The 26,877-nt window shown below is 49.6% G+C and overlaps 2 protein-coding genes and 1 long non-coding RNA gene across 8 annotated transcripts in view; 2 read left to right on the forward strand and 1 right to left on the reverse strand.

Annotated features, from left to right (window-relative positions):
• DCAKD (dephospho-CoA kinase domain containing) lies at nucleotides 1-26,783 on the reverse strand. 4 transcript variants are annotated; one of them, XM_072780957.1, is made up of 5 exons: nucleotides 26,565-26,783; nucleotides 8,397-8,620; nucleotides 7,837-8,040; nucleotides 4,275-4,362; nucleotides 1-1,257 (listed from the first exon to the last, which is right to left on the reverse strand). In XM_072780957.1, exons 2-5 carry the CDS (start codon nucleotides 8,506-8,508, stop codon nucleotides 966-968), a joined length of 696 nt encoding a protein of 231 aa, XP_072637058.1. In that variant the 5' UTR covers nucleotides 8,509-8,620; nucleotides 26,565-26,783; the 3' UTR covers nucleotides 1-965. The 4 variants fall into 4 exon arrangements, with proteins under 4 accessions (XP_072637058.1, XP_072637057.1, XP_072637059.1 ...); XM_072780956.1 differs by having other exon boundaries at nucleotides 8,397-8,624; nucleotides 26,565-26,782; XM_072780958.1 differs by lacking the exon at nucleotides 26,565-26,783 and adding an exon at nucleotides 20,490-20,600 and having other exon boundaries at nucleotides 8,397-8,624.
• On the forward strand, nucleotides 8,038-9,897 carry LOC140606890 (uncharacterized). Its single transcript, XR_012009098.1, has 3 exons — nucleotides 8,038-8,647; nucleotides 9,110-9,226; nucleotides 9,501-9,897. It is a non-coding gene; the product is annotated as an uncharacterized lncRNA (long non-coding RNA).
• The window catches only part of NMT1 (N-myristoyltransferase 1), a 37,372-nt gene continuing 31,109 nt past the window's right edge, over nucleotides 20,615-26,877 (forward strand). Inside the window, exons 1-2 of one of the 3 annotated variants that reach the window (XM_072780935.1) lie at nucleotides 20,615-20,771; nucleotides 24,032-24,121. The gene's annotated coding sequence lies outside the window, so the exon portion shown is untranslated. Of the gene's footprint in view, nucleotides 20,814-24,031; nucleotides 24,122-26,696; nucleotides 26,846-26,877 lie in introns of those variants that run through there. The other 2 variants (XM_072780936.1, XM_072780937.1) reach the window with 2 other exon arrangements.

Raw genomic sequence — 26,877 nt, forward strand, 5'->3', positions numbered from 1 at the left:
TTTCAGATCAACACACTTTATTTTATTAAGCACCAATGGCCAGTCAGGCTCTGCAGCAGGAACACAGAGATGGACGAGACACAGTCCCTGCCCTCAAGTGGCTTACAGTCTAGGCGAGACCAACCAGCTTTCGGCTGATTACAGTTCTGTGGGTTAAACTAAAACATGGAGGGAGTAGTCCCCAGGGCACCTGACCAGCCTGGGGCTTCGGATGGTGCTTGAGCTGGGGGTTACCCAGCTGTAGAAAAACTAAAGGTATTCTAGGTGAGGGAACAGCACACCGAAGGTACAGAGGCAAGAAACAGCCTGGTACATGTGGACTACTGAGTTCAGGGCGCAGAGGACACGGAGTGGGAGGCAACTGGTGGCAGGTGGTGAGTGGGTGTGGGGAATGCTTGAGAAATGCCACGGGTGGGGGGGCAGTGGGTCAGCCCACAGGAGGCCCCGCCACAGCAGTACTTACAGCAGGGGCCTCACTGCATCTTGCAGAGGGCTTCAACCTGGGGGAGAATGCTGTCCCAAGGTGGTGGCCCTTGGTCCAAAATGATTTCCTCGGTCCAGGAAGCAGGTGTGGGTCATGATGGGGCATGGGCTTGGAGATGGTTCAAGCCCAGGGAGCCGCCCAGCTTTGAACACTGCCGTTGGCCACTGAGACCGTGTTCCTCACCTGTACCCCCAAGAAGTTTACAACAATTTCCTACCACTGCTTTCGTGCCCCATCGTGGATACCATTCTGTGGGTGGCTCCAGAGGGAGGAGCCCTAGGGAAGGTGGGGAGGAGTGCCACTGACAGGACTGTTCCTCTGCCTCAGACAGGATATACTTCAAAGAAGGGTCACCCCAGTACCATGCTCAGTCCAGATTTAGAGAGAGAAAGAGAGAGAGAGAGAGAGAGAGAGAGTTGACAGGCTTGTGCCTCAGCCTTTAAGATTGAGGCCCGGGGCCTTCTGCATTGGGAGAGGCCAGCTAGGGGGAAGGCAGGAGGTAGCGGGTAAGCAGGTAGAGGAGGCTGGCAATGCCCACTAGACCAGTCAGGACCCCGAGCCGCAGCGGCAGGTAGTCCAGGGAGCGCTCCAGCTCGGCATACAGGAGCAGGACCTGGCGTTTGGTGGAGCTCCACTCCCCCGAGTTGTCCAGGACGTGGCGGGCCATGAGGACTTTGTCCTTCAGGGGCAGCTGGGCCTCGATCCGGGCCTCCGCATCCTTCCGTGTCAGGCTGTTCCGCCGCATCAGCCGTGCCAGCTGGGTGTCCCGGTCACTGAGGACAGGAGAGGAGGGCTGCTCAGGCACCGTGGGCCCCGGCTTCCCTCCCACTGGCAAGTCATGGGGGTGGGCGGCCCCTTCCCTCAAATCTCTGGGGTCCACAGCTAGGGAGGGAGGCTGCTCCCACCTCACCCCATGCTTTGTGAGGACCCTAGTAGCACCACAGGCCCTGGATGACCCTTCATATCCACAGGAGGGGGAAGGGCTGCAGCAGGTGCTATCTGCCATCTGGGGTCTCTCTGCCTCGCCATAGCTGCGATTTCCCAGTTACAAGATGGGAAGATTTGGTCATCTGGCATCAGCTACATCCTGGGTCCCTGGATGGGTGACCTTTACTGGAAGGCCTGTGCCTGCAAGCCAGTCGCTTCCTGTAGTTCCCCTGGGGCTGGGGCCTGCTGCATCCAAAATAGCTTCCTGAGCCACCACAGAGACCCCTCTCCTTCCCTCTCACCCCAAGCCCTGGATGTGTACAGCCAAGACAGTGGCTGCTGTAGCTGATGCCACTAACAGAGTGGGACAGGCCAGCCCCAAGGTGCTACCCCTTGGAGCAAGGACTTGAGAGCCAGATCTGGTCCTCGGGACAGGACAAAGCGCTGCGGATTAAGCCAGACACCACCCTGTCTCCCAACTCTGAAGGGGATTCAAAGAATAGGTCATTTGCTCACTCTGATATTACCATTTAGATCCTTCCTTGGCAAATTTCTTGTCTTTCCTTTGGCTACACAGGACCGCTGGGCTGTCCTCTGGAAGGGGGTCATCTCTCACCTCTCTCTAGTGCTGTGGCTACCTGAGCCCCTTGGGGGGAACAAGAGGTAGTGGGCTGTGGCAGCTGTCCTTAGCCATCTGGGGGTCTGTCTGCTTTGCCCCTAGGCCTTAGCTCCCCTCACTGTGAGATGAGAGGATCTGATCACTATAGTTCGGTCTCCTTTTAGGTGTGGCCTAGACCAGAGGCCCTCTGGGCATGTGAAGACACACCTTCCAAGGACAGATACAACCTGAACACTAGTCAATTCCAATGCCGTTCAGAAGAGAATGTTCCAGAAAAATCATTTCTGGCTGCCTGATCAGAGAAGGCCTGGTAGAAGGATGGTATCTATACCAGCCTTGAAAAGTAGGCTGGACTTCTGATTTCATTTGTTATAGGGAGGGGACAGCATCCTGTCAAGGTCATGGGGCCAATCCTGGCCTAACTAAAAACAAAGACTGAATAATCTGGGGCTGAGGAAATCTGGGTGACCAAACGGAGTTGTCTTAGGGCCACCTGTGAGGGTGCAGCCTTCAGAAGGTGTGGCCTAGACCAGAGGGCTTCCTGGAACATGAAAGTAGAGCTCCTGGACAGCCCTTTCTGGACTCAGAGAGAATCCCACATGGTTAGCTCAAGGACTGATGCTATTTGTGGTAACAGGATTTTTACCCAAACACTTGCCCTGCAATTGGCAAATTTCTCAAATGTGAATAATCTAATCCTATTATGGTATAGTCACATCTTGGTAAATGCACTAGGGATATTCTAATAGTTAAAGGAATAGTTAAAGGAATCCATATTATTTCAAATGCACTAGGGATAGTCTAATAGTTAAAGGAATCCATGAGGGTATCTTTAGTATTGTACAGTGTGGATCCCTTTTATGAAAAGCAAATAATCACTCATTCACATGTCTCTGGCCTCTCTCTTGAGTCTGAAAGTGGGGCATGAGCAGCACCCGGGATTTGGGCAGAGGTTCCTCTGGCTAGCGAGCAGGCCTGGAGGATCTCCTGCAGAACAAGCCAAATCCATGGAACCCAATGTACCTACCAGAAGCCATTGCTCTCTCTGCTCTTAGTGAACAGACCAAGCTGGAAGGAAAGTACAGCAAGGCAGGGCAGGCATGGGGTTGTCTGGTGACTGCAGATACAACCGGTGTTCTCACCTCTGCGGGAAGATCCCCCCTACCACACCCTTTTGTGATCCTTGGTGCAAAGTTCCAATGGTATTAAGTCTCCACGGCCAAGTCTTCATGGAGTGTGGTTGGCCTCAGAGGCCAGTCTTCACAGGGAATAAGAAAGCCAGAGAGGTCGTGGGTTTACACGGGAGACACGGGCCAGTGGAGGAGCTATCAGGATGCCTGAGTCCCTAAAGAAGGCCCAGCAGATTCAGACTGGGCTGAAAAGGCAGCCCTCAGGGGGGTAAGCTGTGAGGGTGGGCAGGGTGAAGCTCAGGGCATGAGCACTGTAGTGTGCTAGGAGCCTCCCACGCACCAGTCTCTGGAGAGCCACCCTGTGCCCAAAATACCCACAGAGCCAAGGGCCCACCTCTGTGTCTGTCGTACTTGTGGGTGGCATCCAGGAAGTTTCTGGGAGGCACAGACACCCTACATCCTCATCTACTCTTTCACCTCACTGGGACTGTGACTCATTTTCTGACAGTTTGATCTGGCTCTGTTTGCCAAACCTGGTGTCTGGTTTGCTTCATGTCCCGAGGGATTCTGAGAATAAAGTTCCTTCCTTAGTTGGACTCTGACAGTACCCTCCTGGCAACTATCCATTCATTGGTGCTGCCGGTGGGTGACCCTGGACACCCCCTCAAGCAACTCCCTCCTCCAGTTTCTCTTCTGTAATGCAGAAGTATAAGCTCCTTCCCTAAACATCTCATGCTGAAAGGTAAACTGAGTGAAGTAATAAGTGTGGGAGCTTCCTGGAAAGGTAGGATGTGCTACAGGAAGGAAAAGGATCAAGTGATTAACAACATGGTAGCTCAGGGCACCTGGGCCGAAGTGCCCCCAGTGGCCAGCAGGGGGAGCCCTTCCCAAGCAACTAGAGAAGCCTGGGGCCCTTCACTTCTCAGACCTGCTTGGGGCCTATCTGGGTCAGGCACAGAAGTGGTGCCTATAGGTTCTGGACACAGCTGCCCAAAGCCCCCAAACCTCCTAGTCGCCCCGTGGGGTAAGGGCAAAGTGATTTCTCAGGCATGTGTTTTACTCCAGGGGTCCACCTTCCCAGTCTTGGGCAGGCTGGGCCATGACACACACTCACCAGTACACCACCACCGTGTGCTTCATGTACTTGAGCAGCTTCTTGGTCTTGAACAGCAGGGGAATATCCAGAATCACATAGCGGTATCCTGGGAAGAAGCCAGGAAACCCACAGTTCAATTCTGCAAGCAAACACTAAGGACTGCATGTCAGCTTAGGGGATGGAATTGAAGCCACTGGCCCCTACCATCGAGAGCTCCCTAGCACAGGGGGAGACCCTGCCAGGATAGGCCTAACGCTAGCCAGTTCCAATGCCATTCAGATCAGACTGCTGCAGAGAGTCATTCCTGCCTCGATGATCAGGGAAGACCTTGCAGGAGGGATGATGTTTGTACTGGCCTTGAAATGCAGGTAGGGCTTCTTATATTTGGACATGTTTGGAGGTGAGGGTTCCAGGAATGGGGAACTCAGGTTGTGGAGGTCTTGCACAATGGGAGGCGAAGCTGGGGAGGTGAGCAGGGCAGGCACAAAAGGTTGATTTCGCCTTGATCTTGAACATAAAGAATTATTTGTGAGCAAGGAAACGACACGGTCAGAGTTGGAGGAGGCTGGGAAGTTTCCAGGAGGAACTGGGCCCTTTCTGCCCTCCTTCACCCATCTTTGCTCAAAGAAACCCAAGAAACAAAAATAGAAGTGTGGTCCCCTGCTGAAGAAGAGTCCCGCATGGCTATCTCTACCAGCTCCTCATGAAAGATTCCTGTGGGGGTGGCAGCAGTAGCCCCAGAAGGAAAGAGGTTGTTCCTCTGTGTCAGAAGCAGGCCTCCAGCCAGGGATTGCAGGGACAGGTCTGGAGTTAGTGGGTGGTGGTGACTAATAAAATATAAGTCACTCTGGTGTGGTAAAAGGCACTGGCTGGCCCTCCCACTACAAGCTGAGGCCAGTTGAGGGTGGCACCCTGACCCACGATGACAGGACGAGTCCCTGGGTTACCCGCCACCCCCAACATACCACGGGCTCTACAGTCCTAGTTCTCTTTGGGCCTGTGTCTCCTGCATATGTGTAAAAAGCTGCATATGTGTAAAAAGCTGGGTCCCAGAGCCATGAAGGAAAGGGGTGGGCACTGCTTCTGCCCAGAGATGCCTGCCTGGCTTGGATGGTATCCCACCGTCAACACTTCTGACCACAGGGCCAGACATACATCGCACCAGTTCCAGGGGTGTTGCAGGGAAGCTGGAACTCTGGGTGATGCAGGGAACCGGGCTGAGCACCCAAGCTATGGGGTTTCCTGCTCCCCAGAATCTGCTGCTCAGGAAGCCCCAGAAAAACCTTCAGTTGAATGAGGGGGTTGGAGAATGGGCTCTGGTGACACACCTGGCTCTGCAGCCCCCCACTTTCCCACCATGTAACTTTGTGCCCCTGAACCAACCTCATCTGTGAGTGAAGGCTACCTCCCTCCCAGGAACACAATAAGGATCAAACAAGCGAAGGCATGTAAACCACTCAGCACCTCACTCAGACACTTCCAGCAGCTCCCTAAATGATGGTTATTATTACTACCGGTCCCTGGAAGAAGGGGGGGGGGGGCACAGTTCCAGTTTCCCCACTTCCTTCCTGGCTCAGAACAGAAGCCAAGACCAGACCCCCTCTGGGCCTCTTATCTCCCTGTCCTGCCCCGCCCCCACCCGTCCTAGTCCCCTCACTGTCCTTTCTCCTCGGCCCCCCTCGGGAGCTCATGGCCAGCTCTTTGGTTCACCGGCAAAGGGCTATTCAGCTGTCACCTCCCTCCTGCTTGATAAGCTCTGCAAACTATCCTGACTCTATTAAGACATCCGTCTGCCTACACAGAGACCTCCCCAACAGCTGGTGATCTTATCTGACGTTTGATTATACCAACTTTGACAGTTGTATTTGTTATACTCATCAGGGAAAAGCTGGGACTGTGGAAGCCACAGCTGTCGTCCCCATTTTTCACCTTATCGAGCTGAAAAGAGCTTTCTGGCTTTTATTTAAGTGGTGGTGGTTGGGGAGAGGGGAGGCTGGGCGGATGACACAGCAGGAGAACTTTGGAGCGGCTGACATTATCCACTGCTTAATTTCAGAAGGGGAGAGCCACCGCCTCAAAGCCCTGCAGATGTACTTGCAACTGGCCGGGGAGCGAATGCGAAAGGGCACGATTGAAAGACAGAAGGCTTCGCTCCTGGGTGGGGGACAGATGAGGTCCTCGCACAGACACAAGAGGTAGGACAAAGGCAGGAAGAGCCCAGAGACTCTCCCTGAGGCCAGAGGGAGGGAGGGAGGTCTGCACCAAGGTCCTGAGATGCAGAGCAAGCTGGTCCAGCAGGGAGGGTGCCCGGAGCCCACTTCCGCCCTGGACAGAGCCGGGGGGCGGGGGGGGGTGGTGGTGGTCAACACCACGGATGTCTGTCATGTTATCTCTTCTTCTGAAGGGAGGTACAGGCCAGAGGGAGATGGGTGGAGAGAGGTCCCCCAATCCACATGAGAACTTGATGTATGAGAGAATAAAATAAGGCCAGGATCACAGTACAAAAGCCTTGAGAAAACCTAGAAGGCTGCCCCATACCCTCCAGGACCAGTCTCAGCACTGTGACTGATGATGGGGAGACAAGCAGCCAGGCCTTCCATTCTGACACCTGGGGTTGGCAGCCATATACGCCGAAGGCTGGCAGGCAGATCCACAGGGGCCCCAGGCCAGCCTCCCACCTGGTCTGAAGCCACTGCTCTCTGCTCCTCCACTGCTGGTGACTGACCTCATCTTGCACCTTATCAGGTCACCTGGGCCCCAAACCATTCTAAGAACAGAATGACACCCAGGCTATAACTTGGGAAAGGTTCTTGCCAATGGAGCACAGACCTGGCTTTTCACTCTCCCTTCTTTCAATCCCAGCACATGCCAGGCTAACTCCCCGCTGAGCCCTAGCCCCGAAGGATTCTCCTCTGCATAGGAACCCCCCACCCCCACCCACTGCAGCTGCTGCCACAGCCCTGCACCTGTCCTGGCCATCCTGGTTTCTCCCCAGTGTCCAGTCTACAAGCTTACTTTCAGAGGCAGCTCGACCAGCACCAAATCTGACTCTGACCATGGTTTATACCATGTGGTGATAGACAGTCACTAATGTAAACTCGGTCCCCCCAACAGCTTCTCAAGGTCGGCATTATTAGCCTCACTATGCAGAGCAGGGGCTGGCTCACTTGACAAAGTCACACGGCTGGAAGTTTTGAGGCCAGGACTTTTTTTTTTTTTTTTTTTTTTTTTTTTGAGGCCAGGACTTAACCTCGGGTCTCCAGACTCCATTATTCGTCAGCTGTTATTATTCCCAACCCTGCCAGAAAAATCAACTTACTTCCTGAGGACCGTGTCTCAAAAGCCTCAAGTGTCTCTTCTCACTCAATTGTCAACCTCTTTAAATGCTGAGGGACATGTGCACCTTTCCTCTGGGGATTGCATGGGGCTCTCCGTGGGGGGTGCAAAGGAACAGTGTGAACTCGACAGCTGGGCCAGCCAGCTCCCCTCTTCCCTGGCCAACCTTTCTACAGAGGAGGAGGGTCCTGGCCCTGAGAGGAGAGGCCTCTGTCTCACCCCTACCCCAGGCCCTGGGTCTTACCTCGGAGGAAATACTTGAAGGTCTCCTTCATCATTTCCTTGCGGATCTCAGGGTGGGTGATGGTGTTGAGCAGATGTCGCCGGTCAGGCTGGTTAAAGATCAGGTCCCCCAGGACCTTACGATTGATGTCACCATTCTCCAGTAAGACCTCGGTGCCAAAGGCCTCCACAATGCGCCGGTGGGCAGGGTATCCTGGCTGGACGACTATGGCATGAGGAGGGGGCTGGGTCACTCTCTAGAGCCTCCAGGCCAGCCAGAGGCCCCCAAATGACTAAAGGCAAAATGATGGGGGAACCCATGGGTGCCTCTTTCAGTTGATCAAAAACCAAATGAGAAGAGGAAAAGCAGTCAGCGCACAGAACCCCTGGAGCTGGTCACTGGTTGAGATGAAGGAGAGGGAAGAGGAAATGTTGGGGCTAGAAGGCAAGTGTGGGGCAGGGGGCAGGAAGTCAGATCAGGGCTGACGGGAAAGCCTTTCCCTCCTCCGAGGCCTCAAAAGGACTTAGGAAAAGGTGAGACATGATGGCAGAAAGGGGTGCCACCTGCCCCTCCCAACTCACCATGCCGGGCGATGACATCAACATCAATCACTGCACAGCCCAGCTGCTGGAACACCTGAATCACCGAGCTCTTGCCCGAGGCAATACCCCCTGTGAGGCCCACCAGGAACATCTTCCCAGGAAAGAGGTGGCCAGTGAGAATGCCAAACCAGGAGCCGGGGAATCACCGGAGTAGGGCACACTTGGCTGGATGGGACGGCCCACCCTGGGAATGCCAGCAGGACCTGCCTGGGGACGACAGCAGGCCTGATGTGAGTGTTGAGCCTGAGCAAACGGGGGGGGGGGGGGGGGGGGGGGGAAGGGGGAAGGGGGGGAAGGGGTAGGTAAAGTAATGGGAGGGAGATGGGGCCTGTCCAGGCAGAGTGGAGTTCTGAGCTTGGCAAACTCTGGATCCATCCTAAGACAGAAAACTCTTTCAGGAGAGGCCTCCAGTAGTCTTAAGAAAACATTCATAAACAAAACCAACACTGTACAAATTTAGCAATCTAAATGCTGAGTAAGCAGAACAGGGTCAGGTGCTGTTAAGCAGAGTGCTTTCTGGAGGCAGCAGTACCCTGTTGCAAATTTTGCCTAGGAAGGGGACACCTGTCCCTCTGTGGTGAACCCAAAGCACTTTCCAGATGCCCACAGAACCCCCCACTCCAGCCTTCACTTTATAGTCTGGGATATTGAGACTCAAGGGGAAGAATGTCCTGCCTGTCCCCCCTCCCCAGCACCAGCACTGCCTGGGTGGCTACTCTACACTGAGAAGAATCCTCCCTCCTCAACCAAGAGGCCCAGATGGGGAGCTCAGAGGAAGCAGTGGCTCCATGGCCTGAGAGGCCTGAGAGGTATACAGAGGGTCTTGTCAAACTTGCTGGGGAGGAATGTGAGGGAAGGATGACAGGCTGCTGCGGCAGTGGGGGGGCAGGGGACAGGGGGTACTCTGAGTTTGGCATGGGGATGTGCAGCTCTCAGCTGGAGCAGCAGCAGAGGTCAGGCGCATGGCTCCTCAGACCCAGTTCCCCTACTTCCGATGCTGTGCGACCCTGGACAGGTGGCCTGTCTCTCTGAACCTCAGTGTTCTCATCCATAAAATGGGGGTGATGGAATCTATCTCCTAAGGTCATTTGCAGGCTGGATGAGAAAACACATAGGAAGCCCTCCGGACACTGCCATTTCTACAGTGTCTGTTCAGGAGAGGAGTGAAAAGGGAGCTGGGGGATGGAAGGCGGGTGCTGAAGTCACATTGCAAGGCATGGACACTAAAACAGATGTTCGTGAAGTTACGTCCCCATTCTCACAGCCTCAGACTATCTCGCAAAATACTTCTAAAGTCGTGGGATATCTGGGTGGCTCAGTGATTGAGCACCTGCCATCGGCCCAGGGCATGATCCTAGGGTTATGGGATCGAGTCCCGCATTGGGCTCCCACAGGGAGCCTACCTCTCCCTCTGCCTATGTCTCTGCTTCTCTCTCTGTGTCTCTCATGAATAAATAAATAAAGTCTAAAGAATTGTAAAGTCGTGTTGCATTTTCTGGAGTAAATAGGGTTACCATGTCTCGGACTTTGCTCCCAGGCTGGAAGAAATTAAATTGAAGGCCAAGTCTCTCCCATCCTTCCCCCCAGCATCAAATCATTTCTCTAGGACCTTGAAATCTGTCATGGGACTTTTTTTTTTTTTTTTGTAAAACGGCAGATTTACTGTCCTAATTACACTTCGCTTAAGCTTATACTGAAATGAGTTTGCCTCCCCTGAGGACACACCAAGTGACGAGGGAGGCACCTGCTCAGATGTGGGTGGTGAGGGGACCAATCCACAAGTTTAAATCTGCCCAGGTTCGTTCTCCCAGGGCAGCCAGGGAGGAGAGAGGAAAATACCCACCAGAGTCGTCATCCAAATGGAGAGACCTAACTCAATTATTAAACCATTTACGAACCATTTTCTCCTCAATCTCTGTGAGCCTGAATTCGCCCCCAGGTGGTCTCCCTCCAGTTTACACAGAAAGGACTTAAGGACAGGGTTCAGTTGTCAAAAAAAAAAAATTTTTTTTTGTTGTTGTTCACTCAGCTGAAGCTTTGAAATGGAAAATCCAGCAACAGCATTGTAATCCTAGCTCCGTCCTGTTGTCCCTAAACCCGTGAGCTTACCTTTCTCTGCAAAAGACCAATCTAGAATAATGGGAGTGAGACCTGAGAACGGGCAGTGGCTGAGGGAAAGGGCAAGGGCCAATCCTCCACTGGGCCCTGGCCCCTCACTGTTGAAAGCCAAGCCACTGTCACCGGGTCACCCAATTTTGCCAGACTTGGCTGAAGGGGCCTAGAAGAGCATGTGACTCGGCTCCTGTCCACTTACAGGACCACGACCCCTCCTGAGACACACTGAATCAGAATCTCTAGTGATGAACAGTTCTGCTGTGTCACAGGTTCCTCATTTACAGTGAGGAGATTAAAGACCAGAGAGAGACGGAGACTTAGCCCAGGGCCACAGCTGTTAGTGGAGCCTGAAATGAATTCAGGGGTCCCACCTTTGAGTCTAGACTCCTGCCTTAACATACTCAGGAAATGAAAAATTAATTTATCTTTACTGACAGCAAATGAGGACAGTGAATATGGCTATAGGTGAATCAATTCAGCACCAAAGAAAAATGATTTCTAGATCATATTGGTGTTTTCCCTCTGCAGAATAGGGAGTGAGGTCTTAGGGACAGCAACCAGGGCACAGATGTAAATTCCAGGCTCAGCTCTGTCCCAGACTCTTGGGGTAACTTAATGAATATCCTCCCTTCTCTGTGCTTTGGATGACCATCTGTGGAAACAGACCAACAGCTGCTTGGCCTCTGTCAGAAAGGCCAAGGGGATAGAGGAGCACATGCCCTGGGAGACCGTGGGCCCCTGGCTGAAAGGGGCCAGACAAATAACAGCTGTTCTTGCCGTCCAGGAAGCCGTTCATAACTCGTTCCTTCACTAACCACTAACAGAGCTCCTCTGTGCCTTGCAGGTCCCCATTGGGGACCTCTTGGGTAACCAAAGGAAAACTTAGGTCTTGGGCAGCCCGGGTAGCTCAGTGGTTTAGCGCCACCTTCAGCCCAGTGTGTGATCCTGGAAACCTGGGATCAAGTCCCATGTCAGGCTCCCTGCATGGAGCTTCTTCTCCCTCTGCCTGTGTCCTGCCTCTCTCTCTCTCTCTCTCTCTCTCTCTCTCTCTCTGTGTCTCATGAATAAATAAATAAAATTTTAAAAAAAAGGAAAACTGGAGGGGGAGAGACAGTAACAAATGAAACCAGCCAAGAAGAACAGAGCACCAACAGGTGAGCCAGAGTAATCACCTGGTACTCACCCTGGGCCTGGGTGCATGTGTGCACACCTGCCTAGGTGTGTGCTCACAGGCCTGCTCGTGGACCTGCCTGGGGAGGGAGCCGCAGCGAGCAGGAGTCCATGTCCCCTCAAGGCTTACTGAGGAGGAAAAGAAGGCTGGGTTCCCAACTGCTCTTAAGACTCATCGAGACCTGTCTGGCAGCTCCTCCCCAGTGAGACCCATGGAGAAGCGACCACCTCTGGTAACCTGTGCTCCCGACCCTCTTCCCGCTCTGGCTCAAATGTCCTTCTCCAGAATCTGCTCCTTTCCCCTCATTACACCGCCATTTACACGCAGGCAGTGGGAACTCATAGCAATTCCTAAGCCTGGCCCTGATATGAATCCCCTGTGAAACTTTAGAAAAGGTACAGAAACCCATGGATGCCTGGGTGGCTCAGTGGTTGAGCATCTGCCTTCAGCTCAGGGCATAATCCTGGAGTCCTGGGATCAAGTCCCACGTCGGGCTCTCTGCATGGAGCCTGCTTCTCCCTCTGCCTATTTCTCTGCCTCTCTGTATCTAATGAATAAATAAATAAAATCTTGAAAAAAAAAAAAAAGGTACAGAAACCCAGGCCCAACCCTACTGTCCCAGCCAGGTGGGCACCAGAACCGCTGTTAGAATGAAAGCTTATAGACTGGAAGTCAAGCAGCCTGGGTCCCAATCTCTCTGCACTCTGCCATAAAACTGTGTAACAGTGGTAGCCTTCTCACTAGCCTGGCCCAGGGTGGTGAGTGCTCCATAAATGACAAAAAGCTGATTCCCCCAAATGCCTGCCCCTGTCTGATCCTATCTCCACACCTGTAAGCGAGGAGCTGATGCTCACAGGGCCATGAGGCACACTGGGTCTTCCTTCCTTCCTTCTGTGGGGCAGCACTTTGCAGAGCTGTCAGATGTTCTCCTGGGGACAAATGAGTGACAAGACCACTGGTGGCCCAGGAAACCTCCTCCTCAATACCAAAAGCTGTTCCCAGAGCCAGCTTGGCTGGAGGAGGAAGGACAGCACTGATTCCCATGGTAACAGAGAAAAGCTAATGCCCAGCACAGGAGAATGGAAGCTGGATTCTGGGAAATAATCCCAGGCCTGGCCTCATCAGCCAAGGCGGGACTCTAGTCCCAAGGGTGCCACATCATCCTTTCTTCTCCCTCATTCTCCCTGTTGGCGGAAGGACAGCAGGGTATAAAGAAAAGGGTAGGGACTCTTATGAATAAATAAATAAAATCTTTTTAAAAAGGTGGGGGCACTGTGGCTCAGAGGTTGAGCATCTGCCTTTGGCTCAGGTCGTGATCCCAGGGATCCTGGGACCAAGACCTGCATCAGGCTCCCCACAGGGAGCCTGCTTCTCCCTCTGCCTGTGTCTCTGCCTCTTTCTGTGTCTCTCATAAATAAATAAAATCTTAAAAAAGAAAAGAAAAGGGTAGGGACTTGAATCAGAGTGAAGTCTGTAGGCTATTAAGTAAGGATCCAATTTTTAAAAATATTTTATTTATTTATTCATGAGAAACAGAGAGAGAGAGAGAGGCAGAGGGAGAAGCAGGCTCCATGCAGGGAGCCCCACACAGGGCTCAATCCCAGGTCTCCAGGATCAGGCCCTGGGCTGAAGGCGGCACTAAACCGCTGAGCCACCGGGGCTGCCCTAAGGATCCAATTCTATCGTGCTCTGTAAGTGGTGGGTCCCTCTCGTTGAGCTTCCCCAAACCGCCTTTCATTTTTTACCTCTTAGGCCCCAACAGCCCTGAGAAGACAAAGAAAAAACATTCAAGGAAGAATAGTCTTGGGGCACCTGGCTGGATTGGTCAGCGGTGCGTGTGACTCTTGGTCTCAGGGTTGTAAATTTGAGTCCCACAGTGGGTATAGAGATTACTTAAAAATAAAATCTTAAAAAAAAAAAAAGTCTCTCTTGGAATTTTCTCTGGCAGTGCTTCTTAGGGAAAAATGAGAGTGGCCTGCTTCATGGGCCTCTAGACAAAAAGCCCCGCTGGCCCTTGCTGTCGGACCTCATTCCGACTCTACTAGGCCCACCCTACAAACCTAAGTCCCATCGCCCTGCACCCACTTTTCCAGGGACCTCTTGACTTGATCCTCCAGTCCCTGTCTGGCTTCTCCCAAAATGGCCAGGGTCAGTGGCCTTCTTCTGATGTCACTCCCCTGCTTAAAACTTTCACTGCCTTATTCCCTCTCCTCCTATCCTCCACAGAGGTCTCTGGGCCCCATGTGACCTACCCACCTTCGACCCCTCTGCTCCTCACCCCCCAGTCAAGGAATCTGGTCCAGGCCTGTGTGCCTTGCACACTTCCTCTCTGTCCCTAAATATGCAGGCTCTTTCCCACCTCAGAGCTTCCGTGTATTATGCTGTTCCCTCTGCACTAGGCTCACTTCCTGGCTAACCCTCCTAGATTTATTTTACATTCAGCCAATCAGGCACCAGGCACTGCTTAAAACAAGAGTGCCTCCCCCTTCAAAGCAAAGTCTACACTCAATCGGTTGTGTGTGTGTGTGTGGGGGGGGTTTGCTAAAGACATAATAAGCTCATGATATGTGTGGTGATGTTAGTGGGGGAGCATATCAAGAGCGATGAGGGTTGTTGTCTTTTTTTTTTAATGATATTTATTTATTTATTTATTTATTTATGAGGGTTGTTGTCTTTTTTTTTTAATGTTATTTATTTATTTATTTATTTATTTATTTATTTATTTATTTATTTGAGAGAGTGAGTGAGCATGTGCACAAGTTGGGGGAAGCGGTACAGGGAGAGGCAGAGACTCTCAAGCAGACTCCAAGCTGAGCGCAGAGCCCAACGCAGGGCTCGATCTCCTGATGCCAAGAGATCATGACCTGAGCCAAAACCAAGAGTCAGATGCTTAACCAACTGAGCCACCCAGGCACCGCAGGGGGTTGTTGTTTTAAATCAGGACCAGAGAGGTTTAAGTGAAGGCCTGAAAGTAGCAAGAGGGGACATCATAGCTCCACTCAAAGCAACTTTGTCCATCCTCCAACTCAAATCAGGCCCCTGACCTCTCTGAATCATTCTTTTCCTTCCCTGTACCCATTGTTTGTGTGACTGTTTTCAACATGTTAGATAAGCTCCATGAGGCCATGAGCCATGTCATTTGCAACCCTTTGTCTCCAGCACCTAGCATAGTGTCCAATGTCTATCCATCAAGTACCAGGTAAGTGATACTGGTCAAGTTACTTAACCTCTTGTTGACTCAGTTTATTCATCTGTGAAATGGAGCTAATGGCACTTACCCTGAGTTGCTGTGAAGAGTGGAGCTCATACATATAAAGTGTTTGCTTCTAAGTGCCTGGCATGCACTAAACACTCAGTGCATTATTAGTTATGAGAAAGTGTTTGAAAGCTCATTATAGAATGAACGACTGAATAGCTCCATGACCCAGGAAGGGGAGAGAAAATACTTGGGGTCATACTCTCCTGTCAGTGGCAAAGAGGGTGTTGGAACCAACCTCCCAGCCTGCTCCCTTTTCCATGAGAACATGCTGCCTGAGGATAGTATATCCCTCCTGGAAAAAAAAAAAAAGAAAAGAAAAGAAAGAAAATAAACACAATCCCCAATGGGTTAAATAAAATAAGAAATTGATACTTGAATGGACATGCTTTCTTTTCTCCCTTGGGAAAGCTCAGGACTTAACTTGGAAGCAAGTTCTGTTGCTTTGCATCTCCTAATCAACAGCCCCAACCTGCTTGTAGAGGTGGGGGGCACAGGACCTGGCTCTCTCATTATCTTGCAGCTTCCTTTCCTCCTCTTCCGGCAGCCTCCCAGGATTTCACACTGGGCATACTTGACCTGCCAGATGATTCACCTTCGAATTGCTTTCCAAAGGGGATGTATCCATTTTGCTCCAATGATCAATATAATCATTCATGAAAACGAGTCATTCCCTGCCTTGGGACCCAATTATTTTCTCGTGGAACCAGTGGTTGCAAAAATATATTGTTTTCCAGTTAACTAGTAAGTGCTATTTTTATCTATGCTTTCCCCACTCCTAATCTTTCATTATTGGGGAGAGGCTGCTGTTTAAACCTTAGTCCAAGTTCTTATCTGCAACACCTATTAAGTCACTACCTCCTCCAAGCTGCCAATTACCTGGAGGAAGCCACAAGAGAAAGTGTCCACGCTAAATACCCCCTCCCTTCTCCCCCACTGACACCAAGGGAAGGGGAGGGAACAGGTCACTCCTCTCAAGTACTCTCCAAGCATAAACCATCAGTCCAGGGGCAGGGAGGTTGTTTGCACTGGACGACTCTGCTGGTGCTTGTGCAGCAGGATCACAGGGAATGCCAACTGTCGGGGGCTTCAGAGTCACAAGGGCCTCAGCTGAGATCTCAGCTCTGTCCCTTAACTAACTATGTGGCATTGGGCAACTTTGGCATTGTGGGGTTTATTTCCTTGCATATAAAATATAATTAATAAGGACTACTCATGGGTTTTGTCAAGATTGAATGAGGTGACATATGTCATGGTCATCTCATCTTCTTCAACTCAGGTTGTTACTTGTCACAGTCATTTGAAACTACTCCACTTCCCCCAAAGGACACTTTTGCCCTCTCAGTTGCTCAGGCCAAAAACTTCTGTGGCTCCTCTTCTTCATCCCACTCCACTAGCGCCCCCTGCTGGCTGTGCTCCCTGCAGCCTTCACAATCCACGGGGACCAGGCCGGGCCCTTCTACCAGTCTTGCTCCTGGATTACCTCAGTCGCCTCTGAGCAATTTCCTTGCTGCCATCTTTGCTTCCCAATTGTCTGCTCCTGATACAGGAGCTACTGTGAACCTTTAAAAATGCAAGCCAATCATTTCACCCCTTTGCTCAAAACCCTCCAAGGGTTCCTCTCTCACGTAGAACATGAGCCAAGCCCTTACAGGGTCCTACAGGTGCTTCATCATGGATGCAGGCATCCCTGTTCCCAGCACCTTCTACCACTCTCCCCCTTGATTTCAGCCCTCCAGACACACTGGCCACCTTGGGGCTCCTTGACTATGTTGAGCATACTCCCACTTGGGTCTGTGGATATACTGATCCTTCCACATGGAAAGCTCTTCCCCCTGAGGCTGCATGGCTTACTCCCTCCTCTGCCTGACCATCACCCTATCAGAGATTGCCCTGAATATATAAAATAGCACCCTCATCTCACTCTCTAGTCTCCTTGCTGTTCTACTTCTCTTCAAAACATTTACCAGCTTATCACCACCCAACGTATTACATATCTACATGTTTCTCTATTGTAATCTGCTTCACTCCAGAATCTGGGCACTACTGTATCCAAGGTGCTAAGAACAGGGCTTGACAAAGCCCTCAAAACCTCAAAACACATCTGGTGAATGAGTACATAAAGCACACAGAAAAGTGTCCAGCTCAAAGTAAGCAGGAACTCAACATTAACTATTTTATTTTTAAATTTTTATTTATTTTATTTTATTTATTTATTATTTTTAAAGATTTTATTTATTTCAGAAAGAAAGAAAGAGTACATGCACATGAGCTGGGTGAGGGAGAAGCAGACTCTGCTGAGTATGGAGCCGATGTAGGGCTAAATGGCAGGCCTCAACACGGGCTTGATCCCAGGACCTGAGGTCATGATGTGAGCTGAGGTCAGATGCTTAACCAACTGAGCCATTCAGGTGTCCTTCAAAATGGACTATTTTAAAATAACAGCATATCTGTTTCAGAAAACCTACTATGAGAACCACAAAACCTTTTCCATATCACTTCCCACCTCTACATTTCTGGGCTAACAATATCTTGGGCTCACAGATGAGGAAACTAATGCAGAGAGTGCCTAGGAAGGTGAGGTTTCCAGCAGGCTGAACACTAGAGTATAAGAGTAGCTGCCCATGGGGCATCTGGGTGGCTCAGTTGGTTAAGTGGCCAACCAACTCTTGGTTTTGGCTGGGGTCATGGTTTTAGGGTCCTGGGATGGAGCCCTGTGTGGTGGTGGTGGTGGGGGCACTCTGGCTCAGTGCAGTCTACAGAGTCTACTTGGGATTCTTTCCCTCTTCCTCTCCCTCCCCTTCTGATACTCCCACTTGTGCGCACACTTGGGCATACTTTCGCAGATAAATAAATACTGTCTTAAAAAAAAAAAACTAGATGCCCGCCATTTGAGCACTATGTGCTAGGGACATTCCCTCATCCAGTCTGATCAGCACAGTGAAGTCAGTTCTTTGGTTTATGTCCATTCTAAAGGTGAGGAAATGAAAGCTAAAAAGAAGTTAGATATTTGCCCATGGTAGTCCCAGGACACCTGGGGCATGCTTGAAGATCTTCCAAAGGGCACAAAGGCACAGTTTAGGAGGAATAAATTTCCAAATCAATGCTCACTGCCTCTATCAACAGGAACAGACCAGCTTGGGAGTGTGCCTGCGTCCTCCCCTTTCCAAGGTCCTACTTCACCCTCTTCTAACTCCCAGGTTTCCAAGAAAGGCACAACTACCCACTCATGCCAAATCTTACTAAGGTGCATTGTCCCTAGTGCAAGATTTCTCTGGCACCATAAAGGGGCACTAGGAAACATCAGTATTCATGCTAAGGATGTGCCTGCCTACAGTGACAGTGTAACAAATCTTCCTGCTGAGTCAGGTGGTTTCCAAATCTTTGCCTTCAATAAAGTTCAAGGAGGACCTAAAAGAACTGTCTGCTGGCAGGTCATTAATAATTGATTTCAATGACAGATCACTGATTTTTTTTGGCCCATAACTCAGAGTGTTCAAAGAATTGAGTACTATTACCACAACAAAATGCCTTCAAGTCCTGTGTATTTATTTACACGAACCAGCTTTTTCAGCGCTCATAGCCATGAATAAAAGCTCTTCTGATTCTTTTTTCCTACTGATTCTTTAAAAAGTTCCACTCAGCTTATTAAGAGAAGCATTTCAAATAAAACTTATGTTTGACAATTGATCAAAACCAGTTGTTTTGATCAATTATACATTTTGCAGTTATAAAAACACAATCCAAGAGAGATTGTTTAATATTATGACCACATTTTTCAAAAATGTTTCAGTTTTAATACACATTTTTGTTGTTTGTTGCAGAGTAGGACTATATACCAAAGGCTTTCAAGCATAAAATGTATCATACTAGAAAAAGATTCTGAGGAGGAAATTAGGTGGAAATATAAGTTGAAGGAGAAAAAAACAGCGATGTAAAAATTCAAAGGTTAAACTGGTTTGTATATTTTCCAAAGGATAAGGGAAATCAAATCACTAAGGTATTGAGATTCCATTGCACAGATTCACATGCCTAATATAAAAGTTTCATTTTTAAAGAGTCAGTATTTACAATTAACCAAAACTCATAATCTTTGCAAATTTCAGAGAAAATTTTTAGCTATTTAAAAAGTTGCCAGTGGGTAGTTTTCAAAACACACCAAAGTTCACTGCTTGCCTGTCTTCAGTTACCAGCCCTAATCTTTTCTCCTAAGGCAAAGCACCAAGAAAAGATTTGAACCCTTTAAACTTATTACTCAGGAGGACAGATTCAGACCTTGCACAAGACAGAAGAGGATCCAGTGGAATTTATGGCACTTCGAAGAGACAACCACCCCAACCTGCCTGTCCACTTTCTATTCATCGGTCAGAGCTCTAGTATTTCAACATTTCCCCAAAACCTAGGTTGGCACCCTGCCAGATACATCTGATTTATTTAGGTAAAACCAGCCATCACCTTCCCCTCAATCCATATTCAAAGACTTCCATTTCCTCATCTTTAAAATTAGGATTTAATGTCAAGGTTCATTCGGGTGATAACTTTCCCATAGCTAAGGGAGAAATAAAACTTCATAAGCAAACCCAACGACAGAGGCGCCAATGTCTCCATTTAGGAACCTGGGGGAAGGAAGAAAAGTAGGCAGACATGCCATCCTCTTTCCTAATGGATGGGTGGGAATCCCATGCTGCCACCCAGGCCCGGGGGAAAAGAGGTGTCTTCTCTTAAAATTTTATAACCGGTCCAGCCTCTGGGGAAAATGTAAGGGGAGGCGAAGCCTTCTGAAAAGTGGAGATGATCACTCAGCGAAACAAAAATACCCAGCGAAGCACTTTTAATTCACTCTATGAGATAAGTACCATTCCCGTTTTCCAGATGAGCAAACTGAGAGTCAGAAAGGTACGCAAGTTGACAGAAATGGAAAGGGCGGAGGTTAGATTCAAAAATAAAAGAGATCTGGGCAGCGGTGGCTCAGCGGCTTAGCGCCGCCTTCAGCCCAGGGCATGATCCTGGGGTCCCGGGATCGGGATCGAGTCCCACGTCGGGCTCCCTGCATGGAGCCTGCTTCTCCCTCTGCCTGTGTCTCTCTCTGTGTCTATCACGAATAAATAAATAAATAAATATCTATTTTAAAAAATAAATAAATAAGATCTGCCCACAGAGTTCTGAGTCCAAGTGGCTTTGGACCGAACCTGCCTGTATCTGCAACCACCTTTCTCATTTCCACAGCTGTAAAACAGGGAAGGGAACACCTCGCTTAGCCGGGTGCCGTCAAGGCGGATGAGCCACGGATGCCAGGGCGTTTAACCCAGGGGCTGCTACATAGTACGTGCTCAACAAATTGCAGCCAAGGTTTGAAACGAGGCGCACCCCGCCTCGCCCCATCGCGCTGCACGGCCCGTGCGCCTCGGCGGGGCCTCCGGGTGGACCCTGCCCGCTGGACCGGAACGAGCAGAGAACCCCTGGGGCGCCCCGCTCCCGCCCACCCCCTCCCCCGGGTCCGGCCGTGGCCAGCGTCCCGCGCGCTACGTACCGCCTCTGACCCGGCCTGCGCCGCCGCCGCTCGCCCAATCGCAGAGGCGCTTACTGGGTGGCTCCCGGCGGGCGGGCGGGGCCTCGGGAGCGGGCGCACGTGGACCGGACTTCCGGCCGGCGGAGAGGGTGGGCGGGGAGCCCCGCGGCCTCCGCGCGCGCCGTTTTTCCGCCTTCGGAGCGGGAGCCCTCCCAAGCCGAGGGGGGAAAAACCGGGACTGCATTTTCCCGTTGAGGCCTTGGCCATCGCTAGCTGTGCACCGCCTGGCGGTGGCTACGGCAGGTAACTGAGCGCCTTCAACCTGCCGGGTCCTAAGAACATTCGGTGGGTTCACTGCATTTCCCCAGTACTTGGGGTGGAGACGGTCACCGTCCCTGTTTCACACAAGAGGAAACTGGCTTTCAGAGGTTACGGTCCGTTTGCTCTGTTACAGTGTCAGTTAGAGCCCAGCAAGTGACTTAGCCTCTCACCCCCCCTCCTCTATTAAAGGGGGGTGATCGCCACTCTGCCGTTTGTTGAACGCATTAGAAATACATAAAAATATCTAATGGTGCCTCACATATAGTAGGTGGTACTTAATTACCCCGCTTCTTTTCCCTCTCCCTAACCTGTACCTCTGCTTTGTGCTTCCTTTAGAGTAGGAAGCTTATCTTCACCGCCAGTATCCCCAGTGCCTAGAACAGTGCCCAGCAGCGTAGGGATCCCATACATTGAAAAATGAAGTAATTCAACATCTTTCTCTAACCACTCCGGGCCTGAAACCTTTCTCCTTAATGTCAACAGCACTGGCTGTCATCACGCAATATACAGGCTTGCATCTCATGGTCAAAGGGCCCATTTTGTCCAAACACCAATCCAGGATTTGAATCTCCATATCATCCCTGCGGTCTAATCTTGACCATGCCCGGTGTCAGGGAACTGTCTTTCATGAGAGCTTCATACTGTCCAAACTTGAAGTCCAGGCCTGGCAGTAAGAGAGTTTGTCCTTAGGTAATACAATATCTCCCCTAGTTCTAATCTGAGGGATCATGCAGGACAATTATAATTCCTATTCCATAAGGCCAGATCTAACGGCCTGGTTCCCGTCTTGCACCAAACAATTGACATAACCTAGCTTTGGGGTTCTCAACCTTTTCCCTACTCAGGTCAGAGAAATACACAACTCCCATCAGTAACCCTGGCTGCCATGGTAATGACTGGGATAGGAAGATACCCTCCCCTGTCTCAAATTATCAAGCTCTTTTAGGGGCATATTGTTAGGAAACCCCTGCAGATAGATGATCTGCTTTTCCCACACACACCCTTACAGTATTGTGAGCATTGGCGTACAGGCCGGGACCTTATCTTTAAAGTAGGTGTCCTTGTGGTCCAGTGGGCTAACAGCAGCTGCTCTGCATCTCTGCTGGGATGATCCCAGAGGAAAGGATGATGCAGAGCCTTCAACCCAGGCACATCTTAGGAGCGGAAGCTCCACCTTGGCAGTTTGGAAGTGATGCCATCAAGGTTTTCAGCTCAAACACATATCCTCCTTTAGTGATGGCAATAACAGACTGGCTCTGGCTGCTTACACGGTCTCACTTCATCCTGACAATGACCTGCATTTCAGTCACCTCGGTGTCCTTGGCATTAAGCACGATGCATGGAATATAGTGCTGCTTCAAGTTGTTTGATGAACAACCCTCTGAGTCCATTAGAAGAGATGACTCCTTTGACTCCTGGGTCTTTGACTCTTGGTTCTTAAAATTAAACTTATTTTCCCTATGTTTATTTTAAATAAATATTAATATGCAATTAAATTTATGCCATACCTTACAAATACCATTAATATTTATCCTTTATTAAACAGCTTCAAAAAAAAAAAAAAAAAAAACCCAGACACCTCCCATAGGTTGTCACCAGCTGGAAGATAAAGTCCAAACTTCTTAGCCTGAAACTTAAGGTCTTCTTGTGACCTGGCCCCGATCACCCCTCTAGACCTATGTTTCACTGTATGTTCTCCCTTGGAAAAGGCCAAGAAGGAAAGCAATCTGGTTATTGCACTAGACTTTGTGTTAAAATATCAGGTTCAAGTCTGAATTCACCCTAACTAGCAGTGAAACTTTGGACTAATCACTGAGCTTCTTGTTTTGTCATTGTAAAATGGGAATAACACCTGACCTGCTCATTGCATAGCATCAAACAAGACACTTGATGGTGATCAAATGAAACAATGTACTAGCATATTTTGTGAGCAATAAACACTATACCAACACAATGGGTCACCATGCTTTGTGTTCCTGCCTCTGCCCTTTACATGTAACGTTTCCACATCTGAAGCTTTTAACCCTTCTTTCTCACCATTCATTCATACATTAATCCAACAAATATTAATTGAGGGCCCACTCTGTGCAGGCCCAAAGGATATAGAGGTGAGGAAAATCCAACATATTCTCTGCCTTCATGGAACAGAGGGTCTTGTGGGAGAAAATGGTTGCAAACTATATAACTGCACCAACAAAAAAAGCAAAACAGTAGCTGCAATTTCAGTCCACAGGGCCCCATCCTCAATTATAATGGAGAATCCGGCACTTAAGTTGCCTCCAAGGCCAAGTTCAAAGTCCGCTTTCTCCAGGAAGCCCTTTCTAACAACGCATTCCCAAAGACATGCACCCCCTGCCCCACTCTAAACTTCAGTTAACTTCTCAATCTAGCTCATTTAATCATCCCCAGTCTGGCCTTGTTATTTTGTTTTCAAGTTGCACCTCCTTTTCCCAACTCGCTCTAAGTGCCTTCTGGGCAGGGGATACCTGGCACACTTTTTCTTAAATCCCACAGATTTAAGCCACAGAAGGCTGGACACACTGTGTTCCAGACCCATGTTTCAGGGGCTGTCATAGGAGCCCCTAAAAGAAAGCTCCAGAGGAGATAGGAAGCTGCCAAAGACCATCTCCCTGTCCCTTATTCAGAATTGAGCACACTAGCCCTGTTCTTCAGAGAAGAAAAACTCTCTTCCTTAGGACGGCCAGGCTGCTCCCTGTTATGATCGCTCTACAACAAAAATTTTATCATCTCTCTCCCCAGCTAAAAATCTTTCAGCAGCTTCCAAGAGTCTTCAGGATAAAACCCAACTCCCTTAGTGTGGTGTCCACATCCCTTCCTGGTCTGACTCCTGACTGCCTCTCCAGGCTCAACCTCCAAAATGCTCATATAATTCTCTCTGCAGGACCTCAACAGCACCCAACTCTGCCCTCCCCCCACCCCATTTGTCTGGTTCCCCTTTGAAAACTTAGCTCAACCATCTTTCCCCTTTCATCTTTTCCCCTGTAGAACCCCTTTCCCCAGGTTAAAGGTCCCTCCAGGCTCCTGCTACATCTGGTGTTCCCTCTCTCTCACACACTTGCCATAAATGTCAATCTGCATAGCTACCAACTTGTGGAGCAAAGCCAGGATGGGGACTGTGTTGTTCCATCCAGATTCTCTAGTTCCTGCCATAAAGCCTGGCAAGTGGTGAGTGCTTCAAGGTGTTGAATAAATGAATCACAACCTGGCCCATTCTTTCCTAGGCCCATTAGAAGAAATGGATCTCTGATACACTGGGACTACAGCAAAGGCCTACATCTGTGATGGATGTCATGAGAAAGTTTTTATCACAGGTAATGCTGACCTCCTGGGAAGGGAAATAATAATTTATTAGGTATTGACTGTCTCAGACACTTTACTGTTTTGCCTACATGGTCTCATTTTACAGGTGAGGACATTGAGTCTCAGAGAGGTTAAGTGGCTTGCCTAAGGTCACTTGTTAGGCAGAGGTAGAACCAGGATTTAGAACCCAGGAAGTTAAGACTCTGAAGCCTGTTCTCTTAATCACTATATTCTACTGTCTTCAGTAAAAACTGTGAGGGGATAAAAGATGTATCCACAGTCGGGAGTAAATTCCAGAATCTGCAAAAGTTTCACAGGCACATTCCTCAGCCACTCTTTGGGCCGTGCTGTACCCCACTGCCTTTGTAGAATGCTCCTGCCAGAATGGGGCGGGGGTAGGGTGGGGTAGAAAAAGCCAGCAGAGCTAGACGGGAGAATCCTGCTATTTTAATGTGATGAGGCACTCAGAAAGCTGGGAGTGTTTACCTTGGAAAAAGAAGTTTAGGGAACTAGAAATCAATTGAAGAACATGTAACAATTATGTAAAGGGCAAGGATTATATGCTTCCACATTAATTGCATAAGGCAGAACTTGCCCAACTTTCCACCAATGAAAACAGTCTGAAAGTGGAAGTCTCTCTGTTATGGGGGTAGGGAAAAGGAACAAATATGAGAACTCTTGGGATCCCAAAAAACCATCCATAGACCCAATTTAGGAAATTACACTGTACTACTTTTGATGATCATTCCCAACATCACAACATTCTCGGAAGTAAACTTACATACTAAAATCACATGTAGCAATATTCATTTTTCGGTGGTCATTTTTAAAAAGTATCACATATACTCAATTTCTTTTAAAAACCATAACATTTAAACTTTATTACAGAGAAAGAATGGATTCTACAAAATCGAAGTGAGCATTCTAACTTGAAAGATCCTGAGAGGGGGGATTAGTGCCTTTCAGGTGCCTTTGAACTCAAATTCTCAAAGGTGCTGGATTCCAGAACTTTGGACTGGTACTTGCATTCTGAGCTTGGGCATGACAGTCACATTGCCTGCCTATCTACCTCCCAGAAAGACTCTCCACTGAGCAAAAACTGCTCAGTTTGCAGTAAAATACACAGTAATACCTTTCTTAAGCTTTGAACTGCAAGAATGGCAGGGTCCACAGTGGACCCTATCATCACTCTTCCCTGGTCATGTTTCATTCACTTGTGTTCAACATCTGCCTATCAGTGAGAAAAGAAAAGACAGGGTTGGGAATTAGAATACCAGATGTGGATTCTGGTTCTGCTACTAGGTATCGTCATTTTTTTCTTTTTTTTTTTTGCAGGTGAGGACAAGTCCCAATTTTCTTCAAGTCCCCTTCCCTCCCTACTTTGCAAGGTCCCATGAGCTACAGCAGGTGGAACACGTACAAGTTAAAGCCATCTAACACACGGAATGCTTTATTATTATTATCTCTGACCTCTTCCTCAGGCCTGCAGCTGCATATAAGACATCATATTAATTGCGATCTTGGTCTTGGGAGAGATGAGTGTGGGTGCCAGCACTCAAACTGAGTGGGTGTAAGTCAGAGATAAATGACTGGGGATTATCTGTTGTTTCGGATCATATTTACTTCTATTCTTGCCACTGAGAAAAATGAAGCAGGACAATATTTAGCTCCCTTTTTGTTTCCCTGAGTCAAATGGGAAGGGTTTCTTCCCTGTTTCTCCCTCTTTCTACCTTGAGAGTTTCCTGATGGCAAAGACCAGTCCTTTTTTTGTGGGCACTGGTCCTCAAGACTCAGGTGCAATTACTCAAACACAGGGGTGAGACCCAAGGGATTGAAGCATTTAGTCAATGCTAAAACTAGATTAAGATGTCACAATTACTTTCTAATAACTGATTTTCTTGGGTGGATGAAACAATGGGGCTTTTGTAGTATCAAAGAATTCAGAGGGCCAAAGGGGCCTACAGATCCAAATTTGTACACTGATTTTGCCACTTATTTGCTATGTGACTGTATGATTGACCACCCAATCTGGGCCACAGTTCTTTGCCTGTGCCAAAGGGTAATAATAATACAAACGCACTTTCTCAGCTTGTTGAGAGGATTAAATGTGATATACGAAAAGCCTCACCCCAGAACCTGGCATAGAAGTGCTCATTAAAAAGTGGATATGGAGAATCCTAAGGGCACTGTGTGAGCTTCGTGGAGACCAAGAAGCGGCAAAGCCTGACAGAGCAGTCAGGGCTCCTGGCTCAGGATCAGTGCTCTGCGCACCACGATCCACCGCCTCTGGAGAGGCCTCGGATTCCCAAGGAAGAGGGGCCACCTAGAGTCCCGAGTGAGGAGAGGCGGCCAGGAGCCAACCTGGCTTCTTACAGCAAAGGCTCTCCAAGAAGGCCCGACGCATTTCGGGCTCCCGGTGGGTACCACCCGCAGGCCTCAGGCCTCATTACTTACCCGGGAATGGTAACGGTCCTTAACGGCAGCCAATAACGGCTCACCTGTGGCCCAGGCACTGACAAGGGCAGGCTGAGGTCAAACCTTGTATTTTGGCGCCTCATCCCGAAACCCTAAGCAAGGACCGAACTACAATTCCCAGCATGCCACGCGGCCGCCCCATCGCGTAGCGTCGGCCCCGCCAACCTTGGGGCCCCTCTTTCCTCAAAACGCGGCTGATCGCCCAGGACTTCCGGGTAGTGCTGGCCCCCAGCCAGGACAGCCCCCTTCATGATTTCTGGGTATTGTAGTCACTTTGTTCCGGTTTCGCGAG

The sequence above is a fragment of the Canis lupus genome, chromosome 16 (genome assembly GCF_048164855.1).
Source record: "Canis lupus baileyi chromosome 16, mCanLup2.hap1, whole genome shotgun sequence".
Classification (NCBI taxonomy): Eukaryota; Metazoa; Chordata; class Mammalia; order Carnivora; family Canidae; genus Canis; species Canis lupus.

Excerpts from the sequence above, each read along its gene's own strand:
- DCAKD (XM_072780957.1), bottom strand. The coding sequence starts at position 8,508 with ATGTTCCTGGTGGGCCTCACAGGGGGTATTGCCTCGGGCAAGAGCTCG. Across the intron at positions 4,363-7,836 it reads CTTCAAGTATTTCCTCCGAG|GATACCGCTATGTGATTCTG; the intron begins GTAAGACCCAGG and ends GCTTCTTCCCAG. Across the intron at positions 1,258-4,274 it reads CACACGGTGGTGGTGTACTG|TGACCGGGACACCCAGCTGG; the intron begins GTGAGTGTGTGT and ends TCCTGTCCTCAG.